This window comes from Hippocampus bargibanti, linkage group LG22 (genome assembly GCF_051943395.1).
Source record: "Hippocampus bargibanti isolate YZ-2025 linkage group LG22, ASM5194339v1, whole genome shotgun sequence".
In the NCBI taxonomy this organism is placed as follows: Eukaryota; Metazoa; Chordata; class Actinopteri; order Syngnathiformes; family Syngnathidae; genus Hippocampus; species Hippocampus bargibanti.
Window position 1 is genome coordinate 1,495,153 of NC_142755.1, and position 19,423 is coordinate 1,514,575.

General features: G+C 42.6%; 1 protein-coding gene across 2 annotated transcripts in view; it reads right to left on the minus strand.

Moving 5' to 3' along the window:
* Positions 1 to 1,429: 1,429 nt before the first annotated feature.
* The window catches only part of lmo3 (LIM domain only 3), a 38,521-nt gene continuing 20,527 nt past the window's right edge, over positions 1,430 to 19,423 (minus strand). Inside the window, exons 3-4 of one of the 2 annotated variants that reach the window (XM_088989211.1) lie at positions 10,083 to 10,208; positions 1,430 to 3,529 (exon numbers count right to left, since the gene is read on the minus strand). In XM_088989211.1, coding sequence (XP_088845337.1) covers positions 3,424 to 3,529; positions 10,083 to 10,208 — 232 coding nt within the window. In that variant the 3' untranslated portion in view covers positions 1,430 to 3,423. The remainder of the gene's footprint in view (positions 3,530 to 10,082; positions 10,209 to 19,423) is intronic. The other variant, XM_088989212.1, reaches the window with a different exon arrangement.

The window sequence follows — 19,423 nt, forward strand, 5'->3', positions numbered from 1 at the left end:
TTTGGACATCCCTTTGTAAATTGTAAATGATTTCCACTTGTCCTGTTCTAAAAACAAAACAAAAACAAATAACAAAATAACTGAATGAATGAATAACTAAAAATATTGTTAATTAAATAACTAGACTAATAAATAAATAAATAAATAAATACACAAATAAATACACAAATAAATAAGCAAACAAGTAAATAAATAATATGTAAAATAAATAAAAAGTATGTAAATAAATAAACCAATAAATAAATAAATACAAAATAAATACATAAATAAATGAATAAATAAAGGTTAATTAAATAACTGGATGAATAAAAAAATAAAACTAAAAAAAATAAATGAATAACAAATACACAAATAAATAATAAACAATTAAATAAATAGTATGTAAATAAATGAATAAATAAACAAAGTGAAATTATTTAAAGGAGGAGGTAATTCTGGGCAGTTCTAATACTGCTGACAGTGGTAAATCTTAACCTTCAGGCTTCTATGTTGAAATGCCATGAAAAGCCTACTAGATCAAATTAAGTCATTTCAGTGCAATTCACGAATTTATTCGGGAATTGAAAATATGACGTAGAGTGCCATTCCCATTTTTTTTTCTTGTTTTGGTGCCGATAAAGTGCTAGTCAGACTTCTGGTATAATACGGTATTGTATAAATATTGGCCTTTTGTACATCCGCTCCCATTTCGGGCTCAGATGATGATATAACTTGGGAATTAACTCTTTTTTTCCGGATGAAAGTAAATAGTCTGAGATTTATTATGCTGAATTAAATTTTTATGTCGTTCTAAAACTTAATATTCTGTAGGTCCTGGAATTCGAGTGACAATGACAAAAACGCTGGCACTGGAGTGTGAAAAGGGTGTGCAGACTTGTGCAATCACATTCTTAATTTTCCTTCCTTTTTTCAATAGTGGAAATTTTATGTCATTTACCTGGGTCTAATTTTTTTATGTCACCCCCCCAATAAAATAAAAAAAACAAAAGAATCAAGGGCGTGTCACCTTTTTATCGCACCTGTATGTACAGTCTGCATTTTAACTTAGCAATTTTAGCGGGTATCTTGCATTAAGCGAGGCTTTCTTTTTCCTTCCCACCCCACCCCAAAGCGTCAATGACAACAAACTGAGCAACCGATTGCGCTTCAAATCAGTCATATATCATCAAGCGGCAACATGCTCTGTTGGTTAGCGAAATAGACAAGAGAAAACTGCATTTTTTTCCCCTCCTGATGCTTGATTTACATCTAATGCTATGCCCTTGAGCTACATACTTAACCTCAGCAGCTCCGGCAAACATAAGGCCTCCAAAATGACTCGAAAAGTATAAAAATCTCCAGATATCAATTTCTCCTGTCAACCGGTTGAACGGATGCTCTTTTTTTTTAGCGCCCTGTGGCGAAATGACAGGAAAAAAAATAAAAGACACCAAAACGAGCATGAAACACAATAAAACTGTATTACATTTGTGCTTAAAATTATTACAATTACAGTATTTACAAGCGTCGTCCTAAAAATAAACATCTCATGCTGGATGATACCTTAAAAAAGAATTGTACAGTAGGCAAGCAAAAAGGAAATATTCGTTTTTTTTTTTGCGTTTTTTGGTTTATGTACATTAATATTTTACAGATTCAAGAATGAAGAGAAGCCAATTGCATTCAAGTATTAGCGCGTTGAACGGCGGCAAATCCAGAAGCGCTTCAATAAATAAATCGACTGTAAATGAAGCAAATGATTCCAGGGTCATTTTGCTAACTAGCTACAACCGACCTCCATTAACGTAATCTCTGGTTTACCAATGCAAAGTTTAATAAATACTTAATAACATAATTTCACATTAAAAAAATAAATAAAAATAAAACAGGATTCCAAATACATACTGCTAGGTGACTTGATTCCGTCGTTTTTCGATCGTCAATATTTCAGCGATTTTTCATTGTTCAGTTGAACTTTGACATCATTTTGACTTTTGGCCTCTTTTACTGCCCCTTCCTCACCACTGCTGCTTTCAGGAGAATAGCAGTACAGTGATACCTTGGCTTACGAACTTAATTGGTCCCCAGAAAGTGTGTGTAAGGTGCAAAGTGTGTATTCTAAACATTAATTTACCATAGGAAACCATTAAAATGAGAATAATCCGTTCCCAGGTCACCCATAAAACACAATTTTTGACTAAATAAGCCATAAACCTACACACAATATACCTTATTTTGTGTATAATAAATGTGTTATGGTATTGTAATTAAAGAAATAAACTGGACTGTATAATAAAGTCGTTTTATTTACCTTTGTGATGGTCGTTGTCTGCGATTGGATGGCAACCAATTCAGGGTGTCCCCCGCCTCGTGCCCGAAGACAGCTGAGATAGGCTCCAGCAACCCCCGCGACCCTAATGAGGAATAAGCGGTACGGAAAATGAGATGAGATGAGATGGTCGTTGTCAGCTTGATGGAATGGAGTGCTTTTTGCATAAAGTGTCTCAAGGGCCTCTGGGTTGTACATCTTAAAAGTTGTGATATTGCAACAGCAACAGATGCAGGCAGACACACTAGAAACTTCATTAATAGCTGGTTCCCTTGCTTGTATATTCTCTTCAAATTGTACAAATGGCTTGTGCGGGATATTTGTGCAGCCTGATTGATGGGATATTTTAACCTTGCAGTCTGCACTCTGTCTTTGAACTATCAATAAAGTTGAAACGAGTCCAAATGTCACTGTTTTCTCGCCATTTTCACACCATTTCACTATTGTTTTTTTTTGTTTCAAGCTTTGTCATTTCCATTTCGTGTGTGTGTGTGTTTGTTTCTGTAACCCCTCCCCCTGCTCACTGCTGTGTGTGTCCTGCTTGCGAATTTAACGTTTGTAAGGCGAAATGTTCGTTCGCTAAAGTGTTCGAAAGCCGACGTATCACTGTATACAAAACTCCAACAAAAACAATAAAAATGAAAATAAAGAGTAATTGACACACTCACACAAGTATTAAATTATTCTTTTTTGTCTTTCAAGCTCCTTTGTTTACAATTTTACAACATCCAGTAAAAAGGTGTTTATTCCAAAGATACACTGATTGATAATACCTCCGTTTTTTGATTCAAGTAGTTGGAACTCCAAGTCTTTTGTCGTAAAAGGGGACAAATGTCCAACAACTGTCCAACAACTTCCTTTTTGGGTTATTCCGCGGCCAGTGTATTTATTTTATCTTTTTTTCTTGCCGAGAGGAAAACGGCAATACTTATCGGTCACTCTGTATGGCTATTCTGTACAATCGAGTACCTCTTCCAGATGAAGCTTTGTTTATGTACACATACGCGACAGGAGCCGGGACAGGAAAGTGATGAAAGTGCATTTTTTGTTTGTGTGATTGCAAGCTTTTTCATCAGTCCTCTCCCATTCTTCTGTCTTCCATCGAATTCTGAAGGTCAGCGGACCTGAGGAGCGTAGCCTTCCTTCATCAGGCCTTCTTCGTAGTCGGTCTGGCACAGGATCATATTGTTCTTCAGGAAGAACTTGTCTCCCACGCAAAACCTGAGGGAGAAGAACGGTGAAGAAGGAAGAGGAAACGGTCATTAACGGCTAGCTGTAGGCTAGCGGAGGCTACCGTGCTAGCTCGTTTTCAGGAGCTAGCATTGTGCCAAAATCCCTTTAGCTTGAAGGAACTTTGGGGAAACATCACCCAGTTGATGGTTAGTTGTTTACTTTCCTTCCACCGGTCGATGTTAGCCCACCTTTTGTGTGGTGCAGTGCGGGGCTACGGTTATTTTTGACCTTTCAGCGCGGCGCCAAGTGGAGATTATGTCGAACGAGAGGCAGCGCTCACTGACTTGTCCTGAGGTTCGCTTATCTCCCTTCGGGTTGGACAAGGTCAGCGAACACCGGTGCCAGTGTTTACCAGAGGGTACAAGAGTGGGGGTTTTGGGGGTGTGGGGGGTGGCTTTTTCCTCTTGTTTGACTTTCAACGAATACAAAGAATATAGAATTCATAGCTGGCAGCCACGCGGTGGCTTGTGTAACCTGACATGTTTGGTTGTGTGGATTCAGTGCCGGAGGGCAGATTGAAAGCATGATTTGTTCCATCCCGTTTGGGACCAATTAACACAAGGTGAGACCCAGTGCATTTTGGGGAAAAAAAAACGGCAAAAGGATGGGATGATAATGATTTAACAAAAAAATCTATGAAGGTCTGCGTTTCAAACTGATCTCAAGTGAAATCAACCGTTACACTACCTGTCTTTGGATTGGATTGGATTGGATATGCCTTTATTAGTCTCACAGTGAAAGTGGATCTAAACATCGTATAGCCTAGCATCATCTTGGTCATCTCGAGTTCGGCAAAAATGTTGACAATTTAGTCTCGTTATATCGATATTTTTATATACTTCGTATACCCTGTTTGCATGTTTTGCATCAGCGCCTATATCCGAATGCGATACATTTTCTCACTTATAATGCGATACAACTTCTATACGGGTGAATCTTCTTAAATTGTATTGTATTCCTATTAGCACAGCACCATCTAGTGGATGCATAACACAACCAAATCAATCTTCGGAATCACCTTAACTCATTCACTGCCATTCACAATTTTTTTCGGAAATTGAAATTATGACGTATCGCGTCATTCCCAAATTTGTTCTGGGTTTGTTATTTTTCTTTTTTGGGTGAGATCAAGCGCTGGTCATGGCCTCTGGCAATGTTTTTCCTTTCCATGAGGGTGTAGCATTTCCATTATTTGCATGTTAGCGCTTTGTTCCAGCTTCAGCTGTTGTTTTAACGCTATATAAATCAATATGTATGTACTGCATTGGATTTTTGTCACGGTTTGCATGGTCGTGATGGTGGTGGATCCCCAAAAAAGCAGGCAGGAGTGAGCAGGTTTATATTGCATTGTATTTTGGACATGATCCCTCAATTCAAGCTCATATAACTCCAGAGCCATAAAATTTAGGAATTAACTATTTTTCTGATGAAATGAGAGGGTCTAAGGTTTCTTATGGTGTATAAAATGTTTATGTAGTCCTAACACTCAATATTCTGGGGGTCCTGGAATTCGAGTGACAATGACAAAAACCCTGGCACTGAAGTGGACGCATTTTTGCACATCATCCGGCAGTGAATGAGTTAAAATGCACAAAATACTTTTCTATAAAATATAAAAATATATTTTTTATAAAAAAAATATAAAAATATATTTTATATAAAAAATTTATATCAAATATTTTTTTCACATGCTACTTGAAAATAAACACCTTTCAACTCTATTATATTTCTGCTTACACTGTGTCCACTTTTGTAATGACCTCATGTCAACCTGTGTGTGATTTCAATTTTTTTGTATTTTTTTTGCACTCCTTCACTCCTCCAGTCAAATTGTTTCTCCCCATTTTCACCTCCCCCACCCTCGTTTCCTCGCCCCTATTTCGTACAGACAAATTGTTTCCGCCCGGTGAAATGTCAACAGCGTATGTGACACATGCGCGCCAATTTTGATGAGGATATTACACCGGCGGCCCATCATAGGTGTCTAATAGAGGCCGTTTTGCCCCCCCCCCCCCCCCCCCTCAACCCCCAACCCCCAAGTCACCCCCTCTGACTATTTCCACTTCCTGGTACTAACAATAGCCGTGTATACTTTCCACGATTCTATTAGTGTCGGTAGCATGGAAGACGGTTTGCTGTATCTGCAATTTAAAACATGAATAACAACCCATTTGGTGCTAACAGCAACTGTAGCAACTTTGCGTTAGTATTGCAATTTGAGCACCGTTTGATAGACGTTCCAAATCCAATCATTCCCCAAAAAATACTTCTTACTAATGACCCTCATGAAACAAGTCCCTTGACATCATTCATACAATTCTACGCTTAGTTGTATTCGTATTACGATCCGTCGTCTAACAGATGCTAACCGTGTCGCTAACTCCTCGTCCTCCGACGCTTTCTTCATATCTCCCTTTCACTTTCTTCCCACTCTTTACCGAGAGGTGAATGTGACTAATGAGTCTTTAGAGACCTCTTGTTGTAGGGAGCGTGTATGTGAAAATGGCTTCCACAGGCACACACTTAAAAGATGCATTGCGATGGCAGCTAGATGCCCCAGAGGCGCGTGTTAACTAGAGTAGCCGTTTTCCACTCAAATAAGGGAACGGGGGGGGGGGGGGGGGTAATGAGCACCTTGCCACATGTAGTTAGGGTTCACAAGTAGCCAGCCTTACAAACGGGACCGTGTCCCTCTGTTGTCATTAGATGCTCGCGGTATGCTAAGAGCTATTAGTCATTGGGTTGGCGAAATGTGGTTTCGATCACTTTCGGAGCATTTGAGTGAATGTGAGAGCAGAGTCACTGACACCGCGAGAGGTTCCAACCATAATGTTATCCATTAAGCTAACATGCTAACCTAGCTTCTATGAATGATAAAATCATTTTTAACTCTTTTGTCCACTATAATAACTGCTGTCAACAAGTTGCAGGTCATCCATCTTTGTCGATTTACATGGTTCGGAATCCTATTTTCCACCCCACCGTCGAGTATCTCAAGATTTGTGCTCTGCGAGTCGACTTCCCCAGTGCAGGCTCCCGGTTCTCGACACCAATCATACACAACGTGACAACTATGTCCCTTATTGCCTATTAGGCCCCTGTCTAACAAGCCTGACTCATGACATACAAGGTACCCGTGGCTGAGCTTTTGCAATTGGCGTAAATCTCTCCTTCCAAAGTCTCAACTATGGAACTCCTACCCCGCCACCCCAACCCCTTATCAGCGCTGACCTTCGCCTACACTGTCACACATCCTGCTCTTCTTTGCTCTAACCTTCCTCCAGCCTCCCCAGACTGTGGCCTCCAGCTCATCAGGGGGAAATTGGGCCAGCACTGGCTAGATGATGAGGCCGGACGACAGCCTCATCGATTAACTGTCCCCCACGGCTGATCTGTGGCTAACTGCTTGCTAGACGGAGGCTCATATCGCCTTCCTTATTCCCAACAACCTTTTTTCGGAAGCAGTCGCCTGTTCCTTTCGGGGTCCGCCGTTTCCCTTGCTGCCGCTCAGGTAAGGGGGAGAGTAACGGGCTCGGGCGATTGGGAAGGTCACAATGGTAGATTTATGTTTGGTTTAACGGAGTGAGGCCGCATTGGGTGCAGACAGGAGGAATCAGGGCGGATGTCGGATCCTATATTTTCACTGATGGACCAGAGACAAGTGGGTAGTCAGTCCCCTTTGCTCGCTAACATTTCAAAGTCATGCTGGGAGTGGAAGGATAAAACGAACGGTCATGCCAGATAACCGGTGAGGCTTCTTTTCCCGTCGATCGCACATTGCTTTGTCTTCGCGGCGATACGGAGACTGCTGTCAAGTTGACAGCAATGGCGATAAAACAGAAAAGGTCACGATCACTCGCTCGCGTGCGCTAATTGGCCAATCGCTTAACCAAGGATTCTTTAATAGCAGAGCAAGGCAATGACTATTGGAGTCGAACGGTGACGGAATCAGAATAATCACCGGCTCCCGAGTTCTCTCGGGTAGTTTGAATGCGCCCACAATGAAGACACGGGTTGATAAAACGGGAGACTGAATGTTCATACGTGATTGGAGCAATTCAACCTTCAAACGTCAATTTGGGCGGTGGCTGACCCGGAGGAGCGAGGGATAATTACAGCGCCTGACCCTTACCGACCCCGCCGATCGCCCGCTCTGCTTATCAGATTTCACATTTTCCAACGAGGTTTCGCAGAGAAATCTCTGGGCCATTTGCGAGATGGATTAGATTGCTTTATTGAAGGGCCTGTCGGATGGGGGTGGGGTTGGGGGGGGGGCGTCAATGGAAGGGGAGATGAGAGAGGGAGGGGATGTCTTGGGACAGGTCCTTTCGTGTTTATTTGAGACCGGGCAATGAGAGGGGACAGAGTCGGTGCTAGTGAAACAAAGCTAGCAGCGAGATCGGTATGCCAAACAAAGCGCAAGGAGCCCATTTTCAGGCTATCCGAAACAAGGCAGATAAACTATTCAGGAAAAGTGAGATCCCGAGAGAGCTGAGAGCAATTTGCTGAAGGTCACTTCGATTAATCACGCGATAAATGCTGAGCATTTTGAATAACTTCAACGTGTTAACTCTGCAACAAAGGCTACCTAAACAACTGAGAGGAGTTGGAATGTTGCAATAGAGTAGCAAATGAGTCCAATTGAACTCTCAGACTTTGACAAGATAAAATCGGGCTTGGATGTGGACACTGACAAGGTTACCACTAATTTTATTCTTATCAACTTCTTTATTGTCATCTGATTTTCACGTGTAATTTACGTGAAGTATTTGAACCTGTCAAGAAAGTTGCCTGTTCACTTTGTCGGACTTTTGACCTTGTCCCTTCAAAATTTTTACCAGAATGAATGTATTTCTGATGCCGTTTGACTAATGAATGAAATCAATGTGTAGCACGGACAAGAGTAGACTAAAAGAGCGGAATTATATCAATGAAAGGACCAATCAATGTGAAAATAGATATTTTTTTAATGTATATTCACCGTATTAAAAAAATCTAGTAGCAAACCGCAAGGCTAAAAAAGACCGAGCTGATGAACAGCTTCAATTAAATCCGGCGCCACACCATAAACCGTGACCAGACTCCGTCAAAAATTGTGATGGGCATCTAAATGGCACCCGGCGAGACCGCGGCGGACCGTGCGAAACGCGCAAACGTCCATTTTATTCACCAGTTCATCAACCGCCGTAATGTAAAAAGAAAGATTTGCCCCACGCTTAAGTGGCTTTTAATGCGGGAGAGCAGAGTTGGTCTGCCTCGGTCTAGCTGATGAAGATTAGCTGACTGCTTCTATTAGGAGAAGCTGTCTTGTGCAGCGGGCTGAAGTGGCAAGACAACAACCGAGTGCTAATTGTGCGTAACCAGGTCTGCTGCCTTTTAGTATGGGCGGTGTGTCCGGCGTGCGCAGATGCCGTTGACGGAGAGAGTAAGGTTCTTTTGTGTCTTATAGGTCGTATGCACTGTTGGCTCTGGTAAGGCAGAACTATGGTCTAAGACAGTGGTTCTTAGCCTGGGTTCGATCGAACCCTAGGGGTTTGGTGAGTCGGTCCCAGGGGTTCGGTGGATCCTCTGTCACAGAGGTCCACCGCTCAGTCTAGTCTGCAGTTAGTAGGCACAGTCATTGGAAGAAGGGTTCGGTGAATGAGCATATGGGAGGTCAACACCAACTCTATCCTGAAAAAGGCCCAACAGAGAATGTACTTCCTGAGGCTGCTAAAGAAGCATGGCCTGCCACAGGAGGTGCTGCAACATTTCTACACGGCTGTCATCGAATCCATCCTGTGTTCTTCCATCACCGTTTGGTTCGGGGCCGCCACAAAAATGGACAAAATCCGACTTCAACGGACAGTTAGGACGGCGGTAAAAATCATTGGCACCGCCCTACCCACTCTCGAGGACTTGCACACTGCAAGAATCCAAACTAGGGCGCGGAAAATCCTACTGGACCCTCCGCACCCTGCCCACCACCTTTTCCAGCTACTCCCCTCAGGCAGGCGCTACCGATCCATGCGCACCAAATCCAGCAGACATTTAAACAGCTTCTTCCCCCAAGCCATTAACTCTTTGAACTCTTTCAACAGTAGCCAAAATGGAACTGTATAGTGCCACTTAGCAGTTTTTTGACAACGATACTAGTGCAGCGTGTTCTACCGGAAACAAATTCCTTGTGTGTTCTACATACTTGGCAATAAAGATGATTCTGATTCTGATATGAAACTGGTGGAGTTCGATGCCTCCAACAAGATTAAGAACCACTGGTCGAAGATCTGACCACCTTTGGGATTTGGTTAGACTGTCAATAATGAAGACTGATGGAAGAGATGGTGCCTCACGAGCTTTGCCTGGACCCAAAATTTACAGTCGTACAACAAGATCATCATCCCCACATCCGTCGGGGTATCTCACTGGTCACTTGTTAGAGTGACGAATCATCAGTTGGGTTACTACGCCTCAATCGCTCTTCCCCGAGCAGCCGTTTGGCCAGATACAGGCAAGAGTTAGAGAGACAGAGACATTAGTTCAGCGGTGTTCAATCACTCACCTCTGATTGCAGAGCTGGCACGCGAAGCAGTCCAGGTGGTAGACGTTCTCTTTGGCTCTCATGACCATCTCGAAGGCTGGAATTAGCTTGCTGCAGGCCGCGCAGTTCCCCGTCACGCCAAACAACCTGCGCCAGATCAAACGCCTACCATTAGTGTCGATAAAAGTGGAAGTGTGAAACTCAGACGCTCGAAAGATGGACGAGAAATGAGCAAAGTCGTGACTTTGTTTCCCGCTATGGATTATTACGCTGCGAAAGCCGGCTTTGTGCTTGCATACAGCTTTATTGACTGCACTCGCCCATTGATAGCATCAGCGTTACTTTTGTTTGTGCAGGTGTTTATAAACACCAGCCGTTAAATAGATGGAGTCTTTGGCACATCAAAGATTTCACTCAATGAAAGAATGAGCAAATTTTGAGACTTCCTATTCCAACCTGAGCGGCGTACTTATTTTTATAGCCGTATGAAAAAAAGCATTGATGACACTGATCAAAATGTTGAAAAAAAAATTGCACGCACTTTCACATTCATAAACTACAGTTTTATGATATCCATTTTCCATCTCACTTATTTTGTTCAGGGTCGTCATCCAAGTGGGAAGTGAAATCGCAATCAAGTCAGGCGAATCAACCACTGCACTCAATATGCGGGATCAGGATGGAGCTCCAACAACGACCTCAAACCCAATGTATATTTTTCAAAATGGTCGCTACCGTGACACAACAGACGTCACGGAACAAATACCAAGCGCACGAACGAGTAACACCAATTTTTGGGTATTTTGTAGATATGACGATTAGACACATTTTTCTATGGCTATGTTACATAAGGCACCAGAACAGATTAGGAGGAAGCAGATTAGCTTTACACTAGCTAACTGGTATGACCAAGGAAAGATGCAATTACCAGACCAAAGCCCCAAAACCATCCTGGAATTCTCCGTAAGCCCACATTTTTCATTTGTAGGACCATGATGCCTTTTCGGTGAAACAAAATTCAAGGACCATATTTTCCGCACGATAAGGCACTTCGGATTTTAAGGCGCATTTTGAATGGCCTCAAAATTGTTTTCAGATATAGGGCGCACTGCTTTAAGAAGCAATTTTAGAAGCAATGATAGCGTTTGTGTTATGCATCCATAAAACGGTGCTACACTAAAGTGAATACAATACAATACAATACAATACAATACAATACAGCTTCATTTAGAGCAAGCCTTCACAAATACTACAACTGTTACAAAAGCGCTTTACAGAACGTTTAAAATACTACATCCAATAAATCTCAATGGTGATCCACAAATCAGGCGCATCGGGTTGTTGCTTTGGAGAAAAATGAAACTCTTTGAGGTGTGCCTTATAGTGCGGAAAATCTGGTAAGGGCATTTGGAATCCACTTGCTAACATGAATCCCAATTGCAAACACAGATTTTTCTGTGAGTATTGTAATACCTGTCGACACAAAGCTAAGAGCACTACAGTAGCTAGCCGCTACTCTGATGTCTTTCAGCGGTATTTCTTTTTCATACATAGCATACTTTTCTTTGTTTTATTATGCGAAATTTGAAGAACTAGTATCAGCATAGGACCGAAAATTGGCTTGGCCAAAGCATGAAAACATTTTTTTTAGAAAATAAAAACACAGGACCACAGCTTGTGCCTTTGAAATAGATGGGACATGGCTTCCGCAACTGCCCAGGGAGGACCCTATTATTTCTCTGCCTGCTCCAGGGACTTTAATGGGAGTATTCATTAGGGATTCAGGGCTGTTACTACACAGCAACCTCGACCGGGCTACAAGGGAGAAAGGAATCTGATAAGGAAAATCATATAACAAAATAACCTATTAAGCCAGACTTCTTGGGGCACTTTTAGCCATCGTTGTTAAAATGATAAAACGGCATGCCACTCTCAGAGTCTGTAAGAGATCACAATCTGATAAATGATCTCGGGGGCTCGGGATATGCAGGGTTGTTTATTAACCTTCAGAAAGTATGTTTCCCAGAGGCACGGGGAAGCAGATAAATTGCGCCCTCATGAATACCTCCGGAATTAAGGGCCCACTGTCAAACACACCTTGAGACAATGAAGGATATTGCCGGCAACGTGGCGGCCGGCGAGGTGAAAAACAAAAGAAGGTCTATTCCCGTGGATTATTACGGATTTAATTAAAAGAATTGTCCCTCTTCCTTTGAGCCCTCTAAATTTAGATACATCTGCGTTATCTCATCACAAACGTGTATGACCAAAAGGCGCTTGTACGAAATGGATGAAATGATGACTTCTCTCCTTACCAAGAATGGTAATTGATCTGAAAAAAAAAACAAGAAAAAGCCAGATACGATAAATTCAGCGTGAGATAACGAGCATGTGCGCTAGCGCCGAAAAGAGCCGGTTTGTATTGTGCTGCACGGGCAAAGTCACGACAAGACGTCGCTTACTACGCAGGGGTGAATGTCCTTGTCTTCAACTAACCCAAATCATTTTCTTCAAGTCTCACGGATCATAAATGATGGAAGGTAATTGTGAGGTTTTACGTTTTCTGCCCGTCAGATTGTATCAAAACGGTTTTGAGTTTCATACTCTCAATCTCCGGCGTTAGTACTAAAAATCCGCTTAGTTCACAAACACTGTCTCCTACAAACTAGTGTCTACGCACTACTTTGCTTTCAAAGATTCTCTATCCTCGCTACTACTCCCCGTTTCGTTTGCTGGCCGCAATTAATACCAAAATACTTTCCGCTCGGGATTAGGCGTCATTTAAGTGAAATCCTGAACAATTGCGGCCAAAGCTTGACTTGGAAGTCAGTGACATCAAGGTCTAAAATACTTCAAACTTTTGGATTGAATTCTGTGATTCTTTTGCCTCACAAATATCCCTGCACAGAAAGTTTTCCAATGACAAGAGTTTGACCCTAAAAGTTATTATTTCCATTGCCATATTTCCTTAAGGGGAAAAAGTATCCCCTCCCCCCTAAAAAAAGAGGTTGGGATTAAAGTTCTAATTTGATTCCAAGATTTTTTTAAAGCCATCATTCTAAACTCTGAGACCGCGGCGGCGAAATTAAATCTTTGATCATGTTTTCTAGCCTGTGAGCAGCATTTTTCTTGCGTCGGTGATGGATGTGCTTATTGGGGGTTGGGGGGAGGTGGCTGGGAGGGTAAAAACACTCATTGAAAAGAAAATGAGAAGCCAAAAGACCCCCCCCCCCCAGATTCTTGAACAGACCTCCTGGCTGCTTCTCATTCACTTGTTTGCTGCATAATTCATTTGGTACCTACGTGCTACATTAACCACCGCGTTAAATGATTCAACGTCGCCTTGCGGCGTACGCTCGCTTGCGGGGACAACACATACATTTGCTTCTCGACCCCTCCCCCCACCCTTCTTCCAACAATCTCAGCGGAGGCAATCCTCGAGTCTGATGACCATTTTTCGGACGGTGGCAGCGCGGTGTGGGCAAACACACTTGAAAAGCGGGGACCCAGGGAAAGGCCTACTTCACCCTTTGGGAAAGAAAAGATGGATGGCGCGTACCTGCCACTCGTCTTTCGCCGCTCTGCCAGTTTTGATGTTACGGACGCTAATGGTTCTCGGGGGACGGGGGCAAATTAAGCGCGGTTTTGCTCGTAATGAATTCTAAGGAGCGAGATCGCACGTAACCGGAGGATGACGGCTTTGCGCGCCGATGACCCAAAGACCGCGATTCAATACGTTTAGCCCCGGACGTTATTTATTAATTATTATTAGATAATTTGAAAATGGTGTGTGATGTGCATTCCATCAGTCTGTGTTGTTGAGATGAGATAACCAATTTATGAATAAAAATTGGATGGATGGATGGATGGATGGATGGATGAACAGAATTGGGTTTTCATTTAGCAATGTCATCCACATTAAAATGGACAATTAGCATCCCGATGGATCTCTCAATTTGTCACTAATGGACAGCTGCTTTGCTTCTAGTTGGTTGTCTGGCTATCTAGCTATCTAGCCGGTTGTCTAGCTAGCTATCTGGCTGGATATCTAGATGGCTACCTGGCTAGCTATCGATTTGCTATCTATTAGCTATCTAACTGAGTTATTCCGGGTTGAGTGAGCGCTGCTCACCCACAGAAAAACTGATCCTGTGACTGTGTTTTGAAAGGCGCTTAGAAATGACATGTATTATTATTATTATTATTGGTCAGAAATAAATACGTTTCTGGTAGTCTTCCTAGAGCTGCCTGTTAGCCCTCGAAAGCTACGGGATAACAATGTGAAGTAGCTGGTTTGACATACACTTAATATCCACGGCTGACAAGACAGCATGTATATTTAAAAAGGGCTTGGCGATCCCGCCCTTCAAATTAAAATTCATGCCCTTCCGCAAATCTGAAATTTGAAAGGGTATTGATGCAGTCAGTGCTCAATACCTCGTATTGTCGGTCAGAAGGCGTTCGCTATGTATTACAACTCCGGTACGGCTCAGTGGTACCTATTTGATGAGTTGGGTCCGAGAGCGAGTAAAAAAAACAAAAAAACAAACCAGATACCAATTAAATTATTCCACAAGGCTTTTTAGCCCAGTGGACCCCAAAACCAGATCGCAGCCTACGAGGCACTCGACTCCCTTCGCGAGTGCACAAGCGGTGCCATGCCAAATGGATTGTTTCGGCTTTGGCGAACTAAACGTGTCAAAAAAATAAATAAATAACATGACGACACTCCGCTCATTACCACGATAGTGTGAATGCCGCATCTTGCAAGGGATTATATATATTTATCAGTTGGGGTTCACGCCAAAATAGGAAAAATGTGGACTGTAGACTCTCTTCTTTCATCTGAAAAAAAGAGTTAATTCCTAAGTTAAATGAGTCTGGAGTTATCTGAGCTTCAAATGGAGGTGGTTGTCCAAAATACAATACAACACAATACATCTATATTGATTTATATAGTGCTTTAACAACAGCTCAAGCTGGAACAAAGCGCTAACATGGACAAAATGCAAATACTGCCCCCTCATGGAAGGGAAAAACACTGACAGAGGTCTGACCAGCGCTTTATCGACAGTCCCTGAAGAAAAACCTAAACCCGAACAAATTCGGGAATGGCGCTCAACGTCATATTTACAATTTCCGAATAAATTCGGAAATGGCAGTGAATGAGTTAATTTCAGCGATTTGATTTCAGATAATTTGCTGTTCTTAATTGAGCCTCAAGATTAGAGAGCACTTAGCACACGCAGGCTACTGCCCAATGTATTAATTCTACATGCGGGCCACATGTTATTGATTTTATGATGGAGCCTGTGGGCCAGATGAAAATTAACCACGGACCACATTTGGCCCCTGAGCCGGACTTTGGATATACAGTAAAGTCTCGTTATATCGATATCGGATATATCGATAGTCCCGGTTATATCGATACTATTTCTATGCACGCAAGGAGAAAATTACATGCAAACAGGGTCGGATATATCGATAGTCCCGGTTATATCAATATTTTTTCGGACTCTCTTGAATATCGATATAACGAGACTTTACTGTATATAAAACTGCAAAGTGAAACAATTCAAATCATAATGTAGAAAGTGCCGAATATCAATTTAGGAAGAGAAAAAAACTAACACAACTGGATTAGCATCGCTAGCCGTATTTTTATGATGACTTATTACTCGTGGGTGTGTTCCACGAGCCTTTTTCAATTCCATCCGCGACGTTAACCCGATCTCCATCTTTGCCTTCCCTCCCACCATTTGAATTGCCCCGGTCTCCGCGTGCATTCATCAGCTTGCGGATTAGAATTTGTTTCCTCACAAACCATTGATCATCGGCCTATTACTAGGCAAATGACAGTTAATTACCCACTACATTAACCACTGGGACCCGGGGACCGACTTTCCGTGCCATCAGTCAACATGATGAATGTGGCAAGTTCAGTAATGCATGGCCGTTCCCTCGTCCGCCTGCCACGCCGAGAACAACCCCTGGATCCCACTTCCAGGCATCCAAGGAAAATCTATGCTAATCTGCATAATTACAGGCTCAGGGTTAATAACAGACAAATGATTTGTAGCATCTCAACATGGCCAGTTTTTTTAGCTTTCTTTAATGGGATTGCGCTTAGCTTAGTCTATTTTCCTGAAACAACTTGTCCGTAATTTGGATTTACTCTCAGAGTGGGATAAATTCCAGTGATACCAGGGTGTCCGGATTTATAACCTGGCGGCAAAGTAAAGAAAGTTACAACAGGGCAAGCAGGGGCAGTTAAATGTGGCAGATGTAATCAGACTTTGGCGTTCTTCAATTTAATACCCCTCGGCCTGTGTGATTGTCAGTGATTAAAGAACGTTTCGGGGGCAAAATTATTTCAATTACCGTGGCCGTGACCTGGGAATTGTCCGCGGGATAAGATTTTCTTCTTCGAGTGCTCTGACTTGCCTAGCTGCCAGCCTCTATCAGTTCTCATCTGCACCTGGACTCTGATATCCTAATGATGAATTATGGCCGGCTTTCCAGGAGTATACAACGCTACGGCTCCAAACCCCCCCCCCCTTGTAACTGTCAGTTGGGCGAGACGCCACAGAGCGCCACCTAATTAGCTCTTGTATAACCTCTGCCGAGAGTTTGAACAACATCTGCTTTTCTACGTGAAGCAACTTTCAGACAATAACACATACGGGCAAGGTCGTGTGCTTTGTTACTTTGAACGTGTATTCGCAGTTGAATCAAAAGAAAATGGAATATTTTAGGCAACGGCAGCCTAGTCACGTGAATATTTACATGTTTTTTATGGATCATACCATGCTAGCAAAAAAGAACAGGGAACAGGTGGGGGAGAAACTAGAGAGGTGGAGGTTTGCCTTGGAAAGGAGAGGAATGAAGATCAGTCGCAGCAAGACAGAATATATGTGTTTGAATGAGAGTGATCTAAGTACAAGAGTGATGATACAGGGAGAATAGATAAAGAAGGTGGAATGAGGGACAACTCATATTAGAGGCTTTGGAGAGAAAGTCAGAGAGGCCAGATATATCGGAGGTAGTATGCTGAACCTTGAACTGCCAGGCAGGAGACCAAGAAGAAGACCTAAGAGGAGGTCTGTGGATGTTTTCAAAGAGGACATGAAGGTCGCTGGTGTGAGAGATGAGGATGCACAAAACCTGGTTAGATGGAGAACCATATTGTCTGGATTATGAATCGCAACTTTTTCAACGTCGCAGTTTATTGATTAATTTTTTAACTGAAATACCTGAAGACATCACAGTGGATCTCACCAAATACTGTGTTGTCAGACGTAGGAGCGAAGATAGAACATTTCGTGATATCTTTGGAGAGCAATTAAGCACAATGAGTCGTGTTTAACAGGCAGAGGTAATGAGCACCATAAATACATCCCTCTCTGAAGTCAGAACCCCTGTCGATCTGTTTATTTGTTTGGTGACCGACGCCCACCATAGCTACCAACGGACATTACAGAGTCCGGTCATGGACTGCCATCCCCTCAAGGACTTATTATATATGCTTGTGTATCTTCCTAAAAACTGTTGGCTGCCCTACTGAGTGAGCGAGACCGAAAGGTTTTGAGATCTTGGAGAAATATTGGTTGAGTATTTTGATCAAATAGGAGTTTTTATTTGTTGGACTATGACGTTTTTCAGGTGAAGAACATTGAGGAACCCATTTTAGTTGTTTCGACCATTTTGCGGTCATGTTGTTCATGCTAGCAGTACACATCAACTACGAAAGCCCCTAGAAAATTCATCCTGACAAGTGAACACGATTGAATTGATCCTAGTGATTAAATCACAGACCTTGACTTTACGTTAGTTACCATGTTTGATACACATGGAGTGTTGACTATTTCCAACTGAGCTGAAGTCATTTTTTTTGTTGGCACAGTGGCTTCGCAGGTCCATTTTGAGGACGACTAAAGAAAAGATTCCAACCAGATGTGTCGTCGGATAGGCATTCTCCCAAGCGCCAGCCCACCTGCTGTACCACGGCGGGTGCCAGATAGTGGCACACACAAGCCCCGCAATTATCTGCACCAAACATGCACAGTCCCATGAGTCATTGCTCTTCACAGCTAATTTAACTAATCTCCACTGGAGGGGATGATCCAAAAGAATAATGCATTCGAGGGACTGAACAAGTAAGCATTTTTAGTCCAATTGGCATTATCGGACGCTAGGCCCACACAAAGACAAAAGGTGAAGAAAATCGAAAAATTCATACAGACTGTTTGCGATTGACAGTTTTTAACTCATTCACTGCCTGACATGTGCAAAACTGTATCCACTCCAGTGCCGGGGTTTTTGTCATTGTCACTCAAATTCCAGGACCTATAAAATATTGAGTTTTAGGACTACATAAAAATTCAATGCAGCGTAAGAAACCTTAGACTCTCTTCTTTCATCAAAAAACGTTTGGAGCTTGAAATGAGGGCGACTGTCCAAAATTGTCACAATCTGGTTGGCGACCAACGGGTGGCGCTGTCGGCCCCGCCTGCACCTGCATTGGTGTTGGTCGTTCCAATCAGTTGGAGTTAAAAGGACTACCGGCACGACCAATAGTTCTCAGGTCATTGTATGTGTTTGCTTCACCCTGTCAGATTTAGTTCCTGCTGACTTTATTTAATACAATTTGTCAATTACACCCTGCGGCTCCCTTCTGCCTGCTTTTTGGGGATCCACCACCATCACCACCATGCAAACCGTGACAAAAAAATATAATGCAGTACATACATATTGGTTTATATAGGGCTTTAACAACAGCTAAAGCTGTAACAAAGCGCTAACATGGAAATAAGGGAAATGGTACTCCCTCGTGGAAGGGAAAAACAATGCCAGAGGTCTGGAGAGCACTTTATCGGCACCCAAACAAGAAAAAACTAAACCCTAAAAAAATTTGGGAATGGCGCTCTACGTCATAGTTTCAAATCCCGAATAAATTCGTGAATGGCAGTGAATGAGTTGATTTAAATTGATTTAAAAAAGGATCCCAAAGAGCTTCAGTGGACAGCGTTCCCCTCAAATTAATTATGGCTGCACTCCAGATCCGTCCTAAACTATATTACCGTTGAGAGCCGGTCATTTTATTCCATTAGACGGCATTCCGTCCGTGCTTTTGGGAACAAAAGAGTCAATCTTGACCTCTGCTAAACAAAACGTAACCCCGCCCACCCCGGACCCGACCACTCTCTCTCTCATCAGGACAATTAAAACAGGGTGAAAACAAGAACCCTCCTTCAGACAAAATCACCGGTGCCCAGTTTGACCCCCTCGGCACTTTCCGATTACACGTAAAAAGCTCGGCAGTAATTACAGGAAATTCACATTTGCACATTTGTTGAGCACGC